This window comes from Neovison vison, chromosome X, assembly GCF_020171115.1.
Source record: "Neovison vison isolate M4711 chromosome X, ASM_NN_V1, whole genome shotgun sequence".
NCBI classification, from domain to species: Eukaryota; Metazoa; Chordata; class Mammalia; order Carnivora; family Mustelidae; genus Neogale; species Neogale vison.
Window position 1 is genome coordinate 36,846,630 of NC_058105.1, and position 21,043 is coordinate 36,867,672.

Genomic DNA, 21,043 nt, shown 5'->3' on the forward strand with positions numbered 1-21,043 from the left:
ACACTGCTAGGTGGTAGTAGACATAGGACTGGTGCCCAGGTTACTGCCACCAGTATGCCCGAGCCAGTTCATGTAAGCTCATGAGAGCTGATTGTGCACCTCCCTTCCCTGCTCTGTGTTCAGTGACGCCATGTTGGTACCTAGAACTCAGCCGTGATGGGAATATTTGCATCACAGAAATCAGCACACACTACACATCAAGGCTGTTGTTTTTTCCCCCAGAAAATCAATTGTTAAACATGTAATAGGACACTACGGCCCAACATCCATTTTCATTTCTCTACATTAGGATTTTATTTCCTGGTTAATCCGACCATTACCTGTTCCACTGTCCCTACTTCCTGTTCCATTCCTGTAATGTTTCAGTTCTGGCACTGACCCTGACCAGAACCTTCTAATTGTCCTGCTCAGCTATTTGGTTTCCCCAGAGGACGATCTGCTGCACTGTTTGTATGGCTAGTGTTACCTAGAGGTTGTAGCATGGATGAAAACTACTCAGTTATTCTTCTGGGCAAAGCTTGTTAAGATGGACACTCCAAGATGAGGAGTAGCCTACTTCGACTGTTCCACTCTCTAGCAGAAGCTGCTGTGTCTTTGCCCTATGCATTTATGTCCTTGCTGTTTTTCTGAGAAGACTGATCTTCCCCAGCACCTTCCATTGGCACCTTCCTAAATGAACGGGGCAGTTGGGCCTTTATTTGGCCTGCTCTCTTGAGTCGTTCAGCTTAACAATTGACATGTTCAGTTCATTTAGGCTGAGGATCCATTGTCCATAAGCCTGTTGAGGTGAGTGCTGGCATTGTTAAACTGTTTCTCCTGGTTGGGTTTGCAAACTTTGTGTGGGTGTTTCATTTTCTTTTGACTCAATTCTACAAACCAATTTAACCACTGAAGAACAAGCTATATAGGTGGCAGCACCGTCAGAGACTCACTGTGGGATTTTCAGTGTATACTTTTATTTTTTAAAGGACTCTTTTTTATGACAGTGAAGCAAGTAAACATTATATGATTTCCTATAATTTAAAGCAAATAAGCAAATAAATATTATATGATTTCCTATATGATTTAAAAGCAAACTTTTAAAAACTATTTGGATTTTGGTACACTTTTTACTAACTTTTTAACTTCTTCCTCTATCATTTTAAATTTATGTAAGATTTGCAGGAAATATATAAAGAAGTCCTGTATACTCTTTGCACAGATTGACCAGTTGTTTAGATTTTTGCCCCATTTACTTTATTTTTTTGTGTTCTCTCTCTCCACACCACACACACACACACACACACACGCTTCACCATTTTTTTTAACCATTTGAGACTAAGTTGAAGACATCATACCCTTTTACCTCTAAATGCTTACATGTATTTCCTAACAATAAGGATATTTTCAGTCCTGACAATAGCACAGTGATCAAAATCAGGAAATTTGCACTGGTAAGACACTATTATATGCTCCAAAGCCCATACTCAAACTTTATCAATTGCCCCAGAAACATCCTTTTTCTGGTCCAGGATCTAATCCAGAACCACACATCATCTGTGGCTTTTATGTCTTTTTGGTCTTCTTTAATCTAGAAAAGTTCTTCAGTCTTTCATTTTGATGGTGCATTATAGAAATGGAGAGTACAGCCCAGTTCTTTGGTAGAATGTCCTTTGATTTAGATGTGTCTGATGTTTCCTTGTGATTAAGTCCATATGACACCTTTGGAGCAGAATTGTCATAGAAGTAATGTCGTGTCTCTCTTAGTATATCCAATCCAGAGGCAACAGCCTCATACTTAACCCTACTAATGATGCAGGGTGAACTGTTTTTTCTGAATAAGCTAAAAATGTCATGACCTTGGCTTAGTCCTCCTGGGCCTCAGGACTCAGCTTCTTGCTCCTCCTTTTACATAGTTACCTGAGCCTTAGTTAGCACCATCAAGGTCCTTGGGCAGTGGGCCCAAGCAGTTCTCATTTGAACTCCAATCCAAGTGGACCTGAAAGGTGTGAGTCATGGTGGAGACAGGAAGCAGGTGGCTGAGGCCATAACTTTCCTCCTGCGCAGTTGGAAACAAACTTGAAGTCCCAGCATCCCTTTGGTAACTTTTGATGGCTGTGGCAGGGCCCTAAGCTGTAATCAGCCTCTTGGCTTCCCCTCTTAAGCAGCTCATGGAGAATCTTCTTTAATGCAGCTGTGAGGGGGTTAGCCAAAGTCCGCATACTCAAGTGCTACAATATGGACACAAAGTAAGTCCTTGGATAGTTAATGAGAACAACATTGTGCATTCCCATACTGCTTTATCCTTTTGCACATTTTCCTATTTACCCTTGTGATAACACTGTGACAGAGATAAGGCAGGTGGCATTTCCATTTTAGAAATGAGGAAAGGGGGGTGCCGAGGGCAAAGACAATCCTAGTATGGTTCAGCAATTTGGAGAAGGCAGCACATTAAAGATGTTTGAAAAGCCTAGAAATATAGGGAAGCCCTCTTGTTTATAAAAATGTTTTCTAGATCAGTGATTGCACTCATGCCTTTAATGTGGAGGCATTTGGCTTGCAAAGTTATCCAGAGATCGGAGGGAAATACATTGGACATATTATTTGAAAATATAACTAACATTATTTAAATACACATTTTCCACTATGTTTCTAGACCTTCTCTCTGTTGTCCTGTAAGTGCTTGGAGAGATAGTTTGATGAATAAAGCAGGGTACTGATCCTTAAATCACGGACACCACTCTAAGTGGATTTTGGTAGAGTGATCAAGAACGGACAAAAGGGTGGGAAAGTCCTCTGCCTGGGAGACAGTGGGAGATGGGGAAAGTTTTGCAGACTAGGTGACATTTAAGTGGGGCACTGAAGCCTGGGTAGGCTTTTGATGGCTGGTGAAGAGAATGGGCATGCCATCATTAAAAATAATAATAATAATAATAAATCAACAAGAACAAAGCCACACCATCAGAAAAGTGCAGGGCACATTTGGGAAAAAGCAAACCCAAACCAGAAGCCAGGTTTCTCAAAACTCCTCTCTGACTTCCTTTGGACTATAAGCTCCTTGGACCAGAAACCAATATTTTGTTTTCTCTAACGCAATAGTATCGCCAGCACAGCTGTATTTGTTACAAACATTTTGTTCCGTAGGGCTCCAGGGGACTCAGCAAATGAATTTCAGGTGCAAATTATTTGTATTGTTAAGCAATATGTGTGTTTCTGTATTTCTACATATCGATCAACAAAAACACAGAGTTGAGATAATTCCTTTTCCTGAACATTGTTCTACCCACACAAGAAAATATCTTTTGAATATCAAATAAGTGGATGGAGGACAGACTTACAGAAGTTCATTCCCAAGCCTAACCCTATGGATTCCTTCCACAGCCTGACTCTCACTTTATCCATCCCAAGTCATAGCAGCTACAAGAGCAGTTTCCTTCTGATTCTACCCCTAGGCCTTCCTCTGAAATATAAGCCTGAAATAATCTTCTCCTATAATTATTTCCACCAGCCAACCAACCACAATGAAGGTTCTGTTACATGAATAATCAAGAGCAAGGGTGAATGCTGAAACCCAGGGTTCAGTGTGGTGGGACTCAAAGTGGCCTCCATAATGAAAAGACCCTTAAAATTCCCAAGGAGTTCATGAACTTGGCAGTGTCTAGCTCATTTCTCTTGCTTTGGTCTAACTAATAAAAAACAAAGTGCAATGATCTGACCTAGAGAATTTTAGGACCAGAAGGAAACTGAAAGATCTTCTAGTTTGCATCTTCCCCAACTTACAGATAGAGAAGCAAAGACCCTGTAAGGGGAAGTTAAATAGCCAGGATAGGCCTGGGATACAGGTCTCCCATACTGCATTGCTTCTTATTTTGTCTTTGTCCTATGCATTTCTGCCCTTATCCGTCCTTCTGAGAATTTTGACCTGCCCCAACACCTTCCACTGCTACCTTCCCAAATGAATGGGGCAGCTTGGGAGTTTATTTGGCCTGCTCTCTTGAGTTGTTCAGCTTTTTCTCCCCCTGTTATTAGAATAGCCTCTCTAGCTCTCTTTTGATTACTATCTGCATGATAAGTCTTTTTCCATCCTTTTGCATTCAACCTATGTATGTCTTTGAATTATGTCTCTTTCAGGCAGCAGAGAGCTAGATCATGGTTTTTGTTTGTTTGTTTGCTTTTTGTTTTTAAAATTCATTCTGCTAACCTCTACCTTTTAATTTGGTTGCTTATTCTATTTATGTTTAATGTAATTACTGATAAGGTAGAAATTACATCTGCCATTTTGTTATTTTCTACATGTCTTATGTTTTTTGGTTCCCTTATTCTTCAATTTTTGCTCTTTTTTGTGTTAGATGTTTTTTCTAATGTACAATTTTAATCTCCTTGTTTGTTTGTTTGTTTTTTAACTAATTTTGAGTTATGTTTGTGGCTACCCTGGAGAGTACAATTGACATCTTAGTGCAATCTATTTTGAAATAAATATCAACTTAATTTCAATTGAATATAAAAATAGTTACTATAGTATGGACTTGACCCTCCTCCCTTCCCCTCCTTTTAGGCTCCTATTAACATACAAATTACCTCTTTATGCATAATAAGTCCATCAGCACCCATATATAATTACCATTCCATGCAGTTGTCTTTTGAACTGGATAATAGAAGAGAAGAGTTACAAAAATAAACTTGTGTCTTTTGTATTTACCTCTGTATTTACCTTTATCAAGTGTTCTTTCTTTATGTGGATTTGAATTACTGTCCATTGTCCTTTCATTTCCCCCCTGAAAGCTTCTCTTTAGTATTTCTTGGATATGTCTGCTAGCAATGAATGCCCTGTTTATCTGAGAATGTCTTGTTTTCTCCTTCATTCTTGAAAGAAAATTTTACTAGATTTCCTTAAATGCCTTGATCCAATAAGGCTCCCTGCCTTGGCTTAGATGCTCTGTGTGTGTGTGTATGTGTCTGTGTGTGTGTGTGTTGGGGCATGATTTCAATGCTCTTCCAGGCAGTTTATAATTTTGCCTTAGCCTTCGTTTGCTGCTTGTGCAGGGCCTCAAGGCCAACCAGAGATGAGAGATTAGGACCTTCTTAGGTCTTTTCTCAGAATACACCCAGTCTTGAAAATGTGCCATGTCACAGAGATTCCTGGGAGCATGCGAATATGTTGGAACTTTTCAAACTCTCCTATGGACACTAATTCTCTAGCTTTTCCTTTTAATGTTTGGAGCAGCTTCATTTGCCCCAACAGTTTCCTCTTCTTTAGGAAGCTGTGATTTTAAACATCTGAAAAGGCGGCTCACAGTGAGTGTGCTCTGCATTAGGTCAAATAAAGAGTGTATGAATGGGAGTTTCCAAGGACTACCAAACAGGCCAAATAGTGACAATTCTCTATGAATGGGGCTTTATTTTGGGGGGGGGGCTCTTAATTCATTCTGCACCATCTCACTACTAGTTTGCTGTTTTCCGGATACTGGAATTGGGAGGCTGTTGGCTTTCAAAGCTATCTTGGAGTTGGGGAGAGAGAGAAGGGAAGGAGAATAAGCTAAAGCACTACAAATTTTGGTATTCTTATATTCAGCCATTTTTCTTGAATAAACACTCTTCAGATTACTGAAAGCTTTTTGTTAATTTCCAGAGTTCTGAAAATGTTGGTTTTAAAAATTTTTCCAGTGTCACTGTTGGAGCAGATTTTCAAAGAGTCTTTCTTTGCCATTCTGGAAGTCTAGAGCTCGAAGATACTTTTGACTACATTCAATTTTCACTTTATTCAAGTACAAGAGAGGCAAAATCCCTTCAGAGATGTGACCAGATTGTATACCACTTTGCCCAAGTTCAATTTTACAAGTTTTTGTTAAACTTCTATTGTTTCCTCAGCCTTGCACTTCCTGTTTATCAGTTTTATAAGAGACTGTGTTTGGTAGTTTAGAACAAGGGTGCCAATGACCTCGTTGTTTGGGGATGGCCCCCCAATATGAAAAAAGAAATGTTTTTTAATATCTTTAAAGAGTTGTAAAACAAAGTACAAACAAACAAGACTGCATGACAGAGACCATATGTGACCAGCAAAGAAAGCACAAAATATTTATTATCTAGCCTTTTACAAAAAAGTTTGTGAGCCCCTGATTTACCATGAAGGGAAGCCGGGTTGGTGAGAAGTGAGTCTATTTGCTATACTTGCCTTTCTTTTGTTTTTTTTTTTTAATGATTGTAGTCCCTTGAGTGTCCTAAATAACAGTCAAAGAGGTGGGAGACTTTACATATCGCCTTTCCAATACTGAATTTTCTTGATGAAGACACCAAGGTTCAAAGACTTGTTCAATGTCATAGTAGTACTAATTCCAGGACTAAAAGCTCAGGTTTCTGAATATACTTTGTTTGTTTCCATTGAAGCTGCCTAAAAATTTTCTTTTTTCTTACCCCTTCCTTCTAAGCAAAAAAAAAAAAAAATCTTTTTTAAAACATCAAGAAGGATCTCTTAAATATCCAGAGTTGACCCTAAATGTTTTGGTTCCCTTTAGTATCTTGCTGATAATGAGAATGATAACAGTGGTTTTCAAACTGCTTCATTTGGAGATGGGTGAGATTCTGCCCCCCCAATGTCTGATTCAACTACAACAGCTACACTTGTATTTATTTTATGTATTGGGTCCCCAAACAAAATCTCATTTAAATAGAGGACTTAGAAGGAGAAGAGAGAGAGAGATATTAAGAGAGAGACAGAGACAGAGATTTGAAAATCGCTGATTAAGATTATGGGTGAAGTATGTCCAAGAGGAATCACAAGTATCTCCAAATACAGCTCTGATGACAGTGGGAAAAACCAATGCCATGTCTTCTTTCCATCTCCTCAAGATGTAGACAAGTCTTGGGCAGTATTGGAGCCATGGACTATAATTCCTGGTGCAAGTAGGCAGATGGGGTACATTTTCTCGGGTAAGCATTTGTTCAGGACCTGGCAGTTCTCTGGGAGCCTGAGATGAACTGACACATATATTCACAACTGATTTTTGACAAGGGCGCAGATTCAATCAAAAGAGGAAAGATAGCCTTTTCAATAAGTGGTGCTGGAACATTGAATATCCATAGAACAAAAAAATGACCCCTAACTTAAACCTCATGTCTTATGCAGAAATTAACTCTAAAAAGAAAAAAAGAAATTAACTTAAAAAATGGACAATAGATATAAGTGTAAAAGAGGTAAAAAGGAAACCTAGGAGAAGATCTTGTAATCTTTGGCTAAGCAGAGAGTTCTCAGGTTTGACAACAAAAGTATCATCTATAAAATAAAAAGAATAATAAACTGGACCTCATCAAAATTAAAAACTTTTGCTTTGTCGAAGACCACGCAAAAGGTATGGAAAGACAAGCTACAGAATGGGAGAAAATAGTTGTAAGCCACATAACTAGTCAAAGACATACATAGAAGATAAAAACATCTTAAAACTCAACAGTAAGAAAGAAAAAAAGAAAAAAAAAACAAGTTAGAAAATGAACAAAAGATCTGAAGAGGGGTGCCTGGGTGACCCAGTTGGTTAAGTGTCTGACTCTTGTTTTTAGCTCAGGTCGGGTCTCGGGATAGTGAGATCGAGCTCCTTGTCAGGCTCCCTCCTCAGCGTGGAGTCTGCTTGAGATTCTCTCCTTCTCCCTGTTCCACCCCCTGCTCATACTCTGAGAAATAAGCAAATAACAGACAATATGAGAAGTTGTTCAATCCAGTAACCACCAGGAAAATTCAAATTAAAACTGTAATGAGATACCACTTAAAACCCCCAAGATTAGATAAATAAAAAGGAGAGAAAACACCAAATACTGGCGAGGATGTAGATAAACTGGATCCCTAATACTTGTCTGATGAGAAAGTAAAGAGTACCCCCACTCTGGAAAACAATACTGCAGTCTTTACAAACTTAATGTGCAATGGCCGTACGACTCAGCAGTGGTACTCTTGAGCATTTATCCCAGAGAAACGTAAACTTATGTTAATACAAAAACCTATATAAGAATTTTTATTTATTCTTCTCCTACCCACTTAAGCCCCGTACCCCTGGGGATAAAAATATATGTTTATAAAAAATAAAAAAATTTATAAAAATAAAAAGAATTTTTAGAGCAAGCTTAAGTTGTAATAGCCCGCAATGCCCTTCGATGGGTGAATAGTTAACCAAACTGTGGCATAATGGCACCATGGAATGCTGTCAGCAATATAAAGGAATGAACCTGCTGACATGTGCAACAACTTGCATGAATCCCTAGAGAATTATGCTAAATGGGAAAGGCCAGTCCTGAAAGGTTACATACCGTATGGTTCCATTTATATAATAGTCTCGGTATGACAAAACTGTAGAGATGGGAAACAGATCATTGGTTGCCATGGGGGGTTTAGATGTGGGAGATGGGGCTCTATAGCTCTAACTGGGGCAGTGTGAGGGAGCCCATTGATGAGGGTACAGGTCTGTATCTCAGCTGTGGCTATGGGCACACAAATACACACATGGTAAAATTGCATACAACTATGCACACATTCGTGCAACACAAGTGCATGGAAAATGGCAAGATGTTACCACTGGGGGAAGTTGAGTGAAGGGTACATCAGCACAAGTATTCCTCCTGATACTTCAGCTTCCTCTGAATCTGTCTTTAGTTCAAAATAAAAATTAGATAAAATACTAATTAAAAAAAACCAGTCATCTGATGTTGCCCATTTCAGAGCCCCGTATGTCAAGAAAAGGAGTTAACTTTACCTCTTATCTTCTTACAGGATCTGTACCTGCCTCTGTCCTTGGATGACTCGGACTCACTTGGTGATTCCATGTGAAGAAGAGAATGTTCGGAGTCCAGAGTACAAATCCAAACTCACCGTTACAATAGGGTACTTCTGCTCAAGGGTCCAACAGGGCTATTGGTGCTTTCAAATTTTTATTTGTCATTGTTTTTACTTTTAAAAACACACTGTAATATGTTGGGTTTATGTTCCTGTGATTTCTCCTCTGGGCCACTGATCCACAGTTACCAATTATAAGAGATAGATCAATTAACCATTCTTCGGGGTAACTTTCCGGGGATGCAAAATGTGCTAGTCCATGACCTTTCTATTGAAAACTTAGGCGCCTGCGTTATTTCTCCCCCGTCTCACTTTGCTCATACACGACAGTCTTCCTTCTGTAGAGGGTTGTTTACATACATAGCCCTTAAAATGCGTATGTGGGAAAGAAACTCATTGGCAAATCCAAGAGTGACAAACACAAGCGCCCCTTGTCTCCTGATCTCAAGAATGCTGGAAGATCCTGGGAGGGTGGCAAGGCAGCTCCCCAGCCTTGCTCTTCACTCCCGACTGAGCCCCCAGTTTGTCGTCTAGCACCAGTTCTGGCTGTCAAGGGGGAGAAACACCAGCAATTTGTAATTCTGACAGCAGATGCTTAGGACCCCGGTGCAGGGCAAGTGAAAATGAGACTAGGCAGAATTGAGAAACGCTGTCGGCGTTTCGGTAGCATTTCTAAAGCACAGCAAATTTCTTGTCGAGCTCTCCAGTGGGGCAATTTGGAATCAATAAGCAATTAAGGGTTGGCGGTGAGGGACTTCGTATGCCCGATTCCTCTAGGAGGCTGTCTAACATAGCGAGTTATTACACAAACTGTATGGTATCCATCTGTCTCTGTTCTATTGAATGCCTTGTAAACAGCCAACACTGAAAACACTGTGAGAATTTGTTTTCAGGTCTGACACCTTTTGGTCGCTTTTTATAGCAAGAAAACCAATATCCTTTTTATAAAACTTCGTGTCTGTACTTCGGGAGCAAACTCTTCGGGCTCCTTTTTTATAAACTGGTGATTTTTCTTTTGTCTAAAAAACACATGCAGAAAATTTACCAAAAAAAAAATGCAGAAGAATAACATAGTTTAGAAATCATGCTGTCACTGCCAAACAGAAACCTCCGGGAGGAAAAAAAAAAAATGAGTAGCAGAGGCCAATTCAATAGAATCAGTCTTTTGATAACTTTATAACAGTTATGCTTACATTAATAATTTCAACGTGGACCAGACATTCTAATTATATTTTAAGGGAAATGTTACGGCATATTTTCAGCAAGTCTTTTTTATCTGCGATCCTGATATTTCATACTGAAGACACAGAGACCTTTCACTTGTCTTTCACGCTAGAAAGGATTTCTCTTTACTAAGGACTGATCATTCGAAATAGCTCTCAGTCTTTGAGGTACCGGTTCATAACACTGCTTTTTGTCTGTAACCATAGCCCATAACGGCAAAGATGACTAAATTTAAGGGAAAGCCATGCATGCCAGTTCTGTGTTTGCTTTTAGCAGATATGAAGATTTTTTTCCCCTCATTTCTTTGTAATTGTTCGGATAGTGTGTGAGGGGCAGCACTCAAAGCCAAGCTGTGGTTTGGTTCCCGAGGGAGTTGTAGTTGTTCCTCCTCTTGAACTGGAACGAGCTTGGGAGGTGTGTGCGTATGTGTGTGTGTGTAAACTCAGTGGCTTCAGAACTGGGAGATACTGCAGGATACCCCGGATCCGTGGCAACTTGGTGGCATTGCTGATGTGGAAGGGAACTTGGTGGCGTAAGGGGTAGCTCAGATACCTCTAGACAAGCTTCAGAGGACCTTAGCTACAAGAAATATCTTTGGCTCAAGAAAAGTCCTGATGATAATAATACTGATTCCTGGTTCAATGGGTCACCAAAGAACCCCAAATCATGAGAATCTTTCTTTGCCTCTCTCCTTTATGTGTAGGCCTATTGGAAACCAGAGCCCATTTTCTTTACTCCCTACTTTCTTCTGGAAGCTCAAGGTTTTTCCTTAGTGCCTCCCAGAACAATTTGTAGTTAATTGGGAAAAACTGGTACTTGGGATGGTGAGGAGGGGGGAAGGGGCAGTGTAGAGAGAGTAGCAGGTCTATTTTTAATCTTCAGGCCAGACCCCCAAAGATTCTACTCTCTTTAGATCTCATTTAGCCCAGTTCCTTCCATTTAAGATGAGACAGAGGCTGAGGCCACTAACGGACAGGCTGGTGAGGAGCAAGATCAGAGGAGTTTAGATTCTCTCCTATCCTGGGCCCTGTGCTACCTTCTTGAGCATTTCCTCGCTGGTGGCAGGTGTACTAAATGGACACATTCTCCTGAGAGTGACCTTTGATCCAACAATCTTCAATCATAAAAGTAGATTTTCCATCTTTCTTTTAATCAATTATAAGAGAACATTTCTGTACTGCCACTTCAGGGGGCTTGGTCTTGTTCCAAAATCTAAGCCTTTAACGATTGCATTTTAAATTAGCCTATTTTCAAAGCAGAAGAAAAAATCATAACTGTGCGCCTTCACTCTTGTCATTCATGCCAGATTTTGCCCAATCCGGTTTTACCACTAAAGTCCCATTGTATTACCTTCTGCACACTCAGCAAATATCAAGTCATTCAGCAAACATCTACCACCACTCCCCTATCCTCCCTTCCTCTTTTACGCACGTGTATGCCCACGCGCACGCACGCACACACACACACAATCCATCTGTTGCTTGTTCCTACCTCCTGATTTTTTTCCCTTACAGAAATAGAAATAGGGACAAAGAAGGGGAAAATGTATATATGGGGCTGGGCTGAACAACTTCTTAAGTAGTGTTAACTAGGGGTAAATTGAGAGAAAATTTCCTTTTCTCTTCACTGTTTTGGAAAGGATAGCCATTAGCATGACTGCTTTGTGTCCTTAAGGACTTTAGTATTAGCCTAGATTGAATCATAGAGCTTTCTAGCTGGAAGGAACCTTAGGATCACATGACCTACTCCAAATTCCTCCTTTTCAGGCCAGGAACGAGATGCAGAGGTAAATTCCCCAAGGTCACACAGCTGGCTAGGGGCAGGGCTGGGATTAGAACCCACATCTATTGGCTCTTGTTCCAGAGCCTTTTCCCACTGAACTGTATTGCCTTCCATGAGACTACTGAGAATTCTTTCCCAGGGTCATGTTGCATCTTGGAGCCATATGCTGCTGCCCTGGGCTCAGTGGGGAATCCACACAGCAATCTCATACGGCTCTTTCTCCCTGTGTTCACATGGTTCCCATCCACATGGACTGCAGATGTCCCCAAAGGAGGAGGAGGCATTGAGGACCCACAGGAACAATGAGGTGCCTGACCTTGTCCACCCAACACAGAGGATCACTGTCCCACCTTGAGGAGCCCTTGGCTCTCTGAGCTCCTGCCCTGTCCAGCTGAAATGGAGGAAGGCTGATTTTTCCCCGTCAGTTCACCTCATCACATCTCTTATTGGCTGGCTCTTCAGAGGCTGAGGGAAATAATTCTTGTTCCTAGAGCAGGGAAAGGAAGGAAGAACTAGAACCATAGCTTTGTTCCCCATAAATTTCCGAAATGGCTTTTCAGTATTTTTTGAATGACTGTGGCTGCCATTCACTGGCAATGATTTCTTTTAAAATATGGGAGAGAGGCTAGCTAGAGAGAATAACCTGGTCTTGCTGTGGTGGTTCTCATCCACAATGTTCCCATAGCCATCCTGCCCCAATGGGGATAATTTCCAGGTATAAGCAAGGGGCTTCATAACTAAAATTCACCTCAGCTGGTGGTAAACATTGGCTCCTTGCGTTTGCACTAAAAAGCAAGCTCTGTGCTCTACATGCCATACTTACCTTCTTGTGTGTGCTTCTTGCTCCTGTGGCCTTCCATGGCAGAAACCAGGGCAGCAAGGTCTGAACCCGTGGTTTGGCTCCTAGTAAGTCTCCTTCTGGGATTGAAGGGTTATTCATTAGTTCAGGTCCAAGAGACTTCCTTCTGGGCTTACCCTGCTTCTCAGGAAGTTCTCTCTTCTTCCTGTTTCTCCTCCCCAATTGGAAGGAACCAAGGAACCTTAAAGTGGATGTATAGTTCTAAGAAGAAGGAAAATATAAGGGGTCTGAGCCCCCTTGATCCTTCTTTGAATCAACCAGCCCAAGTCTTAGAGCAGCAATGCAGTGCTTGCCTTAGACAAAATGACATCTACTTCTTTAGTCCCTTTAATAATGGCAGGACATGCCCTCAATCCCCCTCAGATATGGTTCTAAGTAGCTTTTCTTTTTTTAAAAAAACACATCTCCCTGGGACAAGGGAACAAGCATGCCCATGTACCCCAGAGGAGCTCTAGCACACTGATGAGAGTGTTTTCAGAGATCAGCCTACCTCCAAAACATCTATGCCAATATACATCTCTGGATAGCTGCCCCAGGACAGTGGGGTTTGAATGGCCTCTTTTGCTACCCAAGTCACTATGGAGACTAAAAGGCATTGGAGATTTATTTTTTGAAGCAGGTCTTTGGAACCTCTTCTTGGCCACAAAGGGCCACTTGAATCTCCAAGGCCAGGCCACAATCATGCATTGTCCTTATGGCATCCAGGGATTTGGCTCTTAGGCCTAGGCTGGTTTTATCAGTAAACTGTCAGTATTTTGAAGCTCATATGAGATGAGGGGACATCAAGGGTCCTATGTTTTGGGACCTGGAATCCAGAGAGAATGAAGTCCCAGACATCGATATGCCAGAAGTGATCTGAGACCTCTTATGTAGCAAGAGAGCTGTCACACTTCTGCCATTGCCCTAGGAAGGAAATCTCTTATGTAGTATTGTTCAATGGAACATTCTGTGATTCCTTATGGTGTTTCCTCTTCCTTATCTGTGTGGCCACGTGGAGCAAGAATACTGCATTGATTCCCCATGGCTACCTTCTGGCGGGGGAGAGATATCTCCAATAGACTCTTTGGCTCTTGGTGACCTAGACCCAGTGTAGTGCTGTTAATATTCAGTGGATTGCCCTAAAGGCTGTGATTATGGACCAAGACAACACAGGCCATTCATTTCTTAAAAGTGAATTCCCAATTTTATTCTTCTATTTCTTCAGGAAAAAGAGACTTTTTCCTCTGTCTCTCCCATCCTGGTTCCCAGAGCTTACCTCCATCCCCAAAGAAGTAGTGTGGCCTTGACATTCAACCACTTGATGTTGCTATTGTTTCCTGCTTGTTTCTCATTAAAGATCCATGCAGACCTCCCACTTTGGCCCAGGTGGTGTGACACTGGCTATCACAGGACAAGACTCTGGAACCTGCTTCTAACTGCCTACACTTTGACATCTTCTGGAATCAGATGCAATCTCGTCTTACCTTAGATGCCTGGGACGGGGGGTGGGGGATATAGAATTCACCTTGGGAATTAAAGCATCTTCTTGCTCCTGATTAGAAGGGACAGCCCAGTGGGGAGAGATTAGGTGGCACAGTGGAAGTCAGAGCAAACACCTTGTGAACTAAGGCACAAGTGGGGGCTTGGAAACTTCTCATTTCTGGGTTAATAATAACCTAGGAAGCAATGTCTTTTTGCCAATGTCTCCCTCCCCTGTGTATTTCTTTGTCTTGTCTTTCTCTCTCTAGTTCATTAGAATTGCTCTCATTTTTATACTCTCTTATCACTCTCTTCTTTCAGAGTACAAATGCCCATCTCTTGTCCTCTGCAATTCCCTCTCTTGTTTGTTGTCTCCCATTTTATTCCTTCCTTCCTCCATGTCTAGGTATTGGGCACATACCTCTTCTTAACCCTGAAGTTTTGCCTTGGTGATGTGAAGTTATTTCTGGACTTGACCAGCGCTGATCGTACCCCAGTCCAGTCAGAAGTATGGTGGTTGAAATCAATCTGATCCTGGCTCTTTGTTCTCCATTTTCAGTTGCCATTCCCCAAAGCAGATCTTTATAAGCAGTTTCCTTACAGCTCATGTATCTTTGGGTCTTTGCCTTCCAAGCACTGTACAGAGCACTCTGTGGTTCTTTTTTAGTCTGCCATTTTGTGGAGCAGTGAAGTGTGCTCAGAGAAATAATCAGCTGAACAGAAAAGTCCACCCATGGATTCTTATCAGCTAAATACTATTAACTGATTTCATTTGCTTTGCTCATAGTTTTAAAAGCTGCAATATAATATCATGAGAGACCACAGGTCATCTCTGCTGTCATTTGGTTTGGCCGGCTGGGGGCGTTGGGTGTGGGGTGGAGCAACTGGGTTCAAGTTCTACCCCTTGATACATTAAATTGTCTGTAACAACCTTATGTTTGGGGTTTGCCAACTGTTGAACTGTTTTAGCTAAACTGATAGGCAGTTGTGGTTGATTTAATGGAAAGGGTAATGAACAAACCCCTACCACAGAACAAAACATTCACTCAATTGATATCTACTTGTCCTTCTATTACTAAATTCACCTAAACGTTTATTCTTAACTCCAGCTGTTCGCATCCCTGTGCAGGCAGTCCACATAGAGTAATCAGTGGGCCTCAAGAAGTCAGCTTGTAGGTGCTAATTTATTCCACAGGGTACACAGCCCTTGGGGACGTCATGGCTTGGCAATGCCATATGGAATGCCCTTTCTGATGGCTTTTCTTTATAACTTCTCTTAAAGGGATTTGAGCAAGTAAGAAGTTATACCAAAACGTCTCCCATGTATGGTCCTGCAATATATTGCAGCTTGAAGCCAATGATCCCTTATGACTTGTATACAACTAATGCATGTTTTGATTGAAGTTTGCATTTCTCATGTGTGGTAAGTTCTTTAAAAAAAAAAAAGGTTCGGGTCACCTTTTTGTGCCATTAAACTTGTACAGAAAACGCTTTTATGGCCATTTTCAAAGGGAGAAAGTTAAAAATGGAAACAGCCCACCCTTTCTGCCCTATTGCTGTAGTTAGAACTCAGTAAGTGTAGCAAAAACAGCTGTAATTGGTGGTTGTAGTATTAGAGGCGTTAGCTTGCTAGTGACTAGCTTTGGAGAGTAAATGCATGGTATTATACATCCCGTTTCTTAAATAACTCATTTTAACCTCTGAAAAAAATATATTCTTCCCTGTGGTCCTTCTTCCCTGCCCGCTCCCTTCCCCTGCTCCCAGGTGTCTCATAGTTGTAAAGAACTGATTTGGGGGCCGATGTCTTTTGCCAAGTCAAGTCAGCAAGGAACAAGCAGGCCAAAAAGGGGGGAAAGGCATTTCTCAACATTCTCTTCAGCAGCTAGTGACCATTTCTCAAGGAATGACGTTATGATCAAACACTCAACTTCCCTTTGCATGAAAAAAAAAATCGGTGGCAGCTCGAGAATGTGTTTGACCATTTGCTTACATAGTGGAGTTGAAGAGTTCTCGGAATCGTGTGCAATTGAAAGACATTGGACAATGATGTTCCTTTACCCCTGCAGCAGTTTTGAGGTATTTGGAAACCTCACAAGGCTCTGCTTGATTGAGCCATACTTATTAAGAAAGAAAGGAAAAAAAAAAACAGAAAAGGACAACAGATAACTTAGGGACTTTTTAGCTGCCCCCATAGAAGAGTTGTAGCCATAAAAGATGAGGACATGCACAGAGAAGCATTGCCCCTGGTTGCCCAGGCAATGTCTAGCTTTGCTTTCTGACTGTGTTTCTAAAGTACTGTTCCATGAAAGCACTCTCTCCTTTTTGGTTTGCTGTTCCCACTTGGACTGGTAGGTTTGATGAGGCTTATGTAAAACCAGCTGGAGCAGACCTTTTTCATCTCCTGTGCCTGTTAATATCCCTCTCCCTCCCTCCATGATTTCATGAGGGCTTTCTTTGGTTAGAGGACTTCAAAGTCTAGAGAAGTTCCCCATGTGTGTAATGTGTTGTGAACTGTGAATGCTGCAGCTTCACGGCATTCGATACCAGGAGGCTGGAGAGCTGCTCTTGCAATCATTTTGGCTCTCGAGCTCTGTTCTTCATCTCATTCTCATTTCTGTGTACATTTGCAAGATGTGTGTAATGCCATTTTCCAAAAATAAAATTCAATTTCAATATTTTTGGCTGACAGTGTCTTTCTTTCTTTTTTTTTTTTTTTTTTTTTTTTTTTTACCTTGAACCAATGCTCATATAACCCCAAAATGTCTGAGCTGGAAGAAAACTTCGATGTTCATCAGTCCGATCCCTTAATTATATAGATGGGGAAGCTGATTATCGATATATGATGGAAATGCCATAATTAAGAGCACAGCACATTTACACCATATAAGATCCCAATCTCCCAGAGTGAGCGGGAATCAAACGGCCTCTTTTTATGTATAAGATGCTTTGACCAAGGTCAGTCTTGATCATCAGAATAGGAAGTTGCTTCTAGTCCTGTGTTTGCAGAAAAAAGACTCCACGTGGGTTCTGGCAAATACTTCTACCTGCAGTCTCTACCTGCAAATTTCCAATCCCTTTAAGGTTGCCGCTGCTCCTGGGAGAAGGGACACCTAAAAATCTTACTCACCTTCAAACATAAATGACTAAATATTGTTCTCAGATAAGACTTTATTAATAGTGAGAATGCAAGGCACCGGGCTTGTAAAGAGGTTGATTGAAAGGGAGGAAGGAAAGTTTACAGAAAGAGGAGGCTGAGTTCTCAGAAAACAGCGTGAACAGTCTTATGGTGAGAGCCAAGCCTGAAGCTCCCACCTGAGCTGTGTTTAAAGAAGCAAAGCATTGAGATGGTTAGGAATTTTCCTTTCTTCTGTACAGCATTTCATCAACTAGCCCCATGCCATTACACTGGTTGAGACAAAAAAAAAATAAGAAAGTAAATGGAGATGGGAATTCTTAGTGTTCCTAATCCAAGATTTATATATATATATGTGTGTGTGTGTGTGTGTGTGTGTGTATACATACACACACACACACACACATTCTCTCTCTCTCTCTCTCTCTCTCTATATATATATATATATATATATATATAAAACAACAATCAGACTGGCCAGGTTAACCTTCCTGATCACTATGGCCAGACTCTCTTTCTCACTGATCTTTAAGGTGTCGCTTTCTCCCAACTTAGTCTCCCCTGGTCTCCACTACAAGCAGATTCTTTCTAAAAGATCGTTTTGATGTTGTCATTTCTCTGACTGGGCATTTATGACAGTTGTCTATTGCCCATCAGATCAAGTCCAACTCGTCCATGTGGTTTTCATTAAGACATCTCTGGAGTGCTATGTTCCAGGTACTCTGCCAATTCTTGGGCCTTGGGTTTCAGAGTTTCAGTCCAGGGAAGGCAGACCTGTAAATAAGTGAGTCCAGTGCCAAGGAGCAAGTACTACAGGAACACCAATGATGGGATAATTAATATTTTGGGATGGTGAAGGTCAGGAAAACTTCACAGAACTGCCTGCATTTGAGAGCAGACTCAAGAGTTTTCGAGGTGGGTAGGGAGTGTTCCCAGCAGAGGGAAGAGCACAAGGAATGGCAAAAAAAGCAAGACTCTTTCTGAGAACTGAAAATTACCTGAAGCAGCAAGGTTATAGGTCCAGTATATAGAGTTCTGGGAGGCAAATACAAGGGCATAGTCTGGAATTACAGTTTGGGCAGTTGACCAGTGGTTCCCAAGTGTTGGTATAACAACCAATGACAGTCTGTAATAAGGTTTTTTGTTGTTGTTGTTGTTGTTGTTGTTGTTGTTTTACCAGATAGTGATGAAAAGAGAGAACTGAGGAAAATATAGTGTGAGTTGGTTGTTTTTTTTTTTTTTTTTCGTAGAAATAAATTACTCCATGTAGAGGACTAGAAGACAGGTGCGTGCTGCTTTTTAATGTCCTCGCAAGGTGAAGTAAAAAGTGAGTAAAACCAGGAGGGGCTTAAATCCAGTCTAGCTCTCTTTATTTCATTTCTTTTCTAATTTTGATCATCTGTGAATTTGACAGTATGGCAGCCATTGGTTTAGACTAAAAGAATGGACAAACAGAGAAACCAGTGGGAGCTGAGTTGTAAGGAAAAGGACGTGTTGCATTTGAAGCAAGTTCTTTCTTGGAGCCTAAATATTCTCTCCTGTTAGCCCTCCACCCTCCCCACCCTCCCTTCCTCCCTCTCCCTTCTTCCCTCAGTCCTCCCCACCTCCCTCTCTTTTTCCTCTTTTATGATTCCCTTCTTTCAGCTCTGCAGATGCAGAGATGAAACAGGCTTTTCTGCCTTCAAGGTGCTCACATTGCAAAGCAGAGCATCAGCACCACCTAGGAACGTTTCAGAAATGCAAATCCATGGGTCCCACCCCACATACACTGGTTCAGAAACTGAGAGCTGGGGCCCATTGATTCCTGTTTTAACAAGCCCTCCAGTGGATTCTGAGGCCCTTTCTCATCTGAGAACCCCCGCTCTTGTGAATTCCACTTCCTTTTTCCCCAGGACTCAGTGAGGACCTAAATAGCATATTATGATCTCCTGGGCCATTTGAATTCGAGTTTGCATCATGCCCAGAAGAACAAAGACTCGAGAGGCTAGTAATTCTGGTCAGATCTCTGTATGTTCAGTTTTTGGATGAAAGACGTCCTTTTCAAGCTTGAGAAAAGTCTTGCATAGGTAAAGACATGCTGAGAATGAGTCTTTGCAGCTGTTGCAAGAGTCTGGATGGAGATAGGAGACCCAGAATTAAGGCCAGATCAGGGATGGTGGGGGGGCGGAGTATGGAGCCAACGTGCTATTGATGCAGGAATGTCAGGAGGTGGTGGGCCGGCTAGATACTTTGAGGAGATGTGAGAGCAGGAAAGCCCCAACTTGACTTGAGTAATTCTCTTCCATCTTCCCCTGTTCCTAGACATGGTCCTGCACTCCAGACAGCTTAGTAGCTTCCCTCTTACCCACCTCCTCCCCTGACTTGGGCCCTGGCTACGCCGTGCTCATTCACACTTCCCTCTAGCTGACAGAGTCTACCCCTTCTCTCTCTGCCTAGAAAAATACCCTCTGACTGCCCTTCCACATTCTCTCCACCTGTCTAAATCTCAGAGGTAGCCAAAACCTACCAGCAACGGAACTTAAGGCATATTTATAAGAAAAACAAACCCAAACATGGAGGGAAACTGGCAACTTTTCTCTCCTGAACTTTCCAGGGCAGTCCTGATCTTATGTAATTTTTTTCCCTTTTTCAAATAAAGGTGATTTGTTAAACATGTAACTACATGTGATTTTATTTTTTAGAACTTTCTTTAAAAATTTATATAAATACACTCGCAAATTGGAAAACATCCCTTGTCAGGACACATCCGCACTGAGGGTTTGGAAATTCTGATTCCTTTCTGGGAGAGGCTTTTCCTAGGCTTCCTTGTCAACTTGTCTGGCCCTCCTAGCCTCCATTCTCTTGCCAGTTAGAAGAGACACTGCCCTTCCATCTTTAATTTTTGCTTTTCCATACTCCAAAAGGGTCTTTCAGATCCTCTGATTATATCAAGCTTGATTGCATCAAGGAGACAGTCTTGAGTAAGCAGATAATTTTTCTTTGAACCCCAGAGACTGCTGATTTTTTCCAATCAAGAAGACTTGGCTTGAGTTGTTGTAATTCCTCTTCCTTTCCCCCTACCTGCGTGACCCTGTATGATTCTGAAAATACTTTACCCAATTTAGAGAGGGAAAAAGTCTTGGAGGTCTGTATTATGTACCACTATTTACTCTTGCCAGTAATGAACAAGATACGCACAGAATTGCAGAATGTCAAAGGTGGAAGGGCCCGCAGAAACCACTTTTCCGCTGTTTCCCAAACTTCCCTAGGGATTTGAGTCAATTGGGCTACTTGCTACAAATATGAGTTCTGGGACCCCATCCCACTCCCACTTCATTAGCCTCTCCAGGACAGCAGCCAGGCAAATTGTACGTTTAACAAGAACTTTAGTGATTCTTTCATCTGGGAAGTTCACAGCGCTCCCCCAGACTTGATGGAATCACCTGAAGATCTTGTTAAAATGCAGCTTCTGATTTACAAGGTTTGGGGTGGGACTCTGATTCTGCATTTCCAGGAAGCCACCTGCTAATGCCCCATGCTCCTAGCCCACAGACCATGTTTTCAGTAGCAAAACCTTGTGTTCATCATTCAGAAGAGGAGGAAACTGAGGCCCAGGGCAAGAAAGAAAGTTGTGCACGTGCAGATACTGAACCTAGGTCGACTAGCACTGAGGGCTCCAGACTCCTAGGCCAGTGCTTCTTCCCTATGACCAGGCTGCCTATCACCAGCAGCCACTAAAAGCAGCCCAGCTGCAGTAGTACTGTTTCCAATCAAAGGCTAATTGGAAAAATGATGTTTCCTGAAAGGGGAGCAG

General features: G+C 41.6%; 1 protein-coding gene across 1 annotated transcript in view; it reads left to right on the forward strand.

Moving 5' to 3' along the window:
* DCX (doublecortin) overlaps nt 1-16,792 on the forward strand; it is a 107,893-nt gene extending 91,101 nt beyond the window's left edge. Inside the window, exons 7-8 of the mRNA XM_044235471.1 lie at nt 11-13; nt 8,732-16,792. Of these exons, the coding sequence (XP_044091406.1) occupies nt 11-13; nt 8,732-8,788 (60 nt within the window). The 3' untranslated portion in view covers nt 8,789-16,792. The remainder of the gene's footprint in view (nt 1-10; nt 14-8,731) is intronic.
* Nucleotides 16,793-21,043: the final 4,251 nt, after the last annotated feature.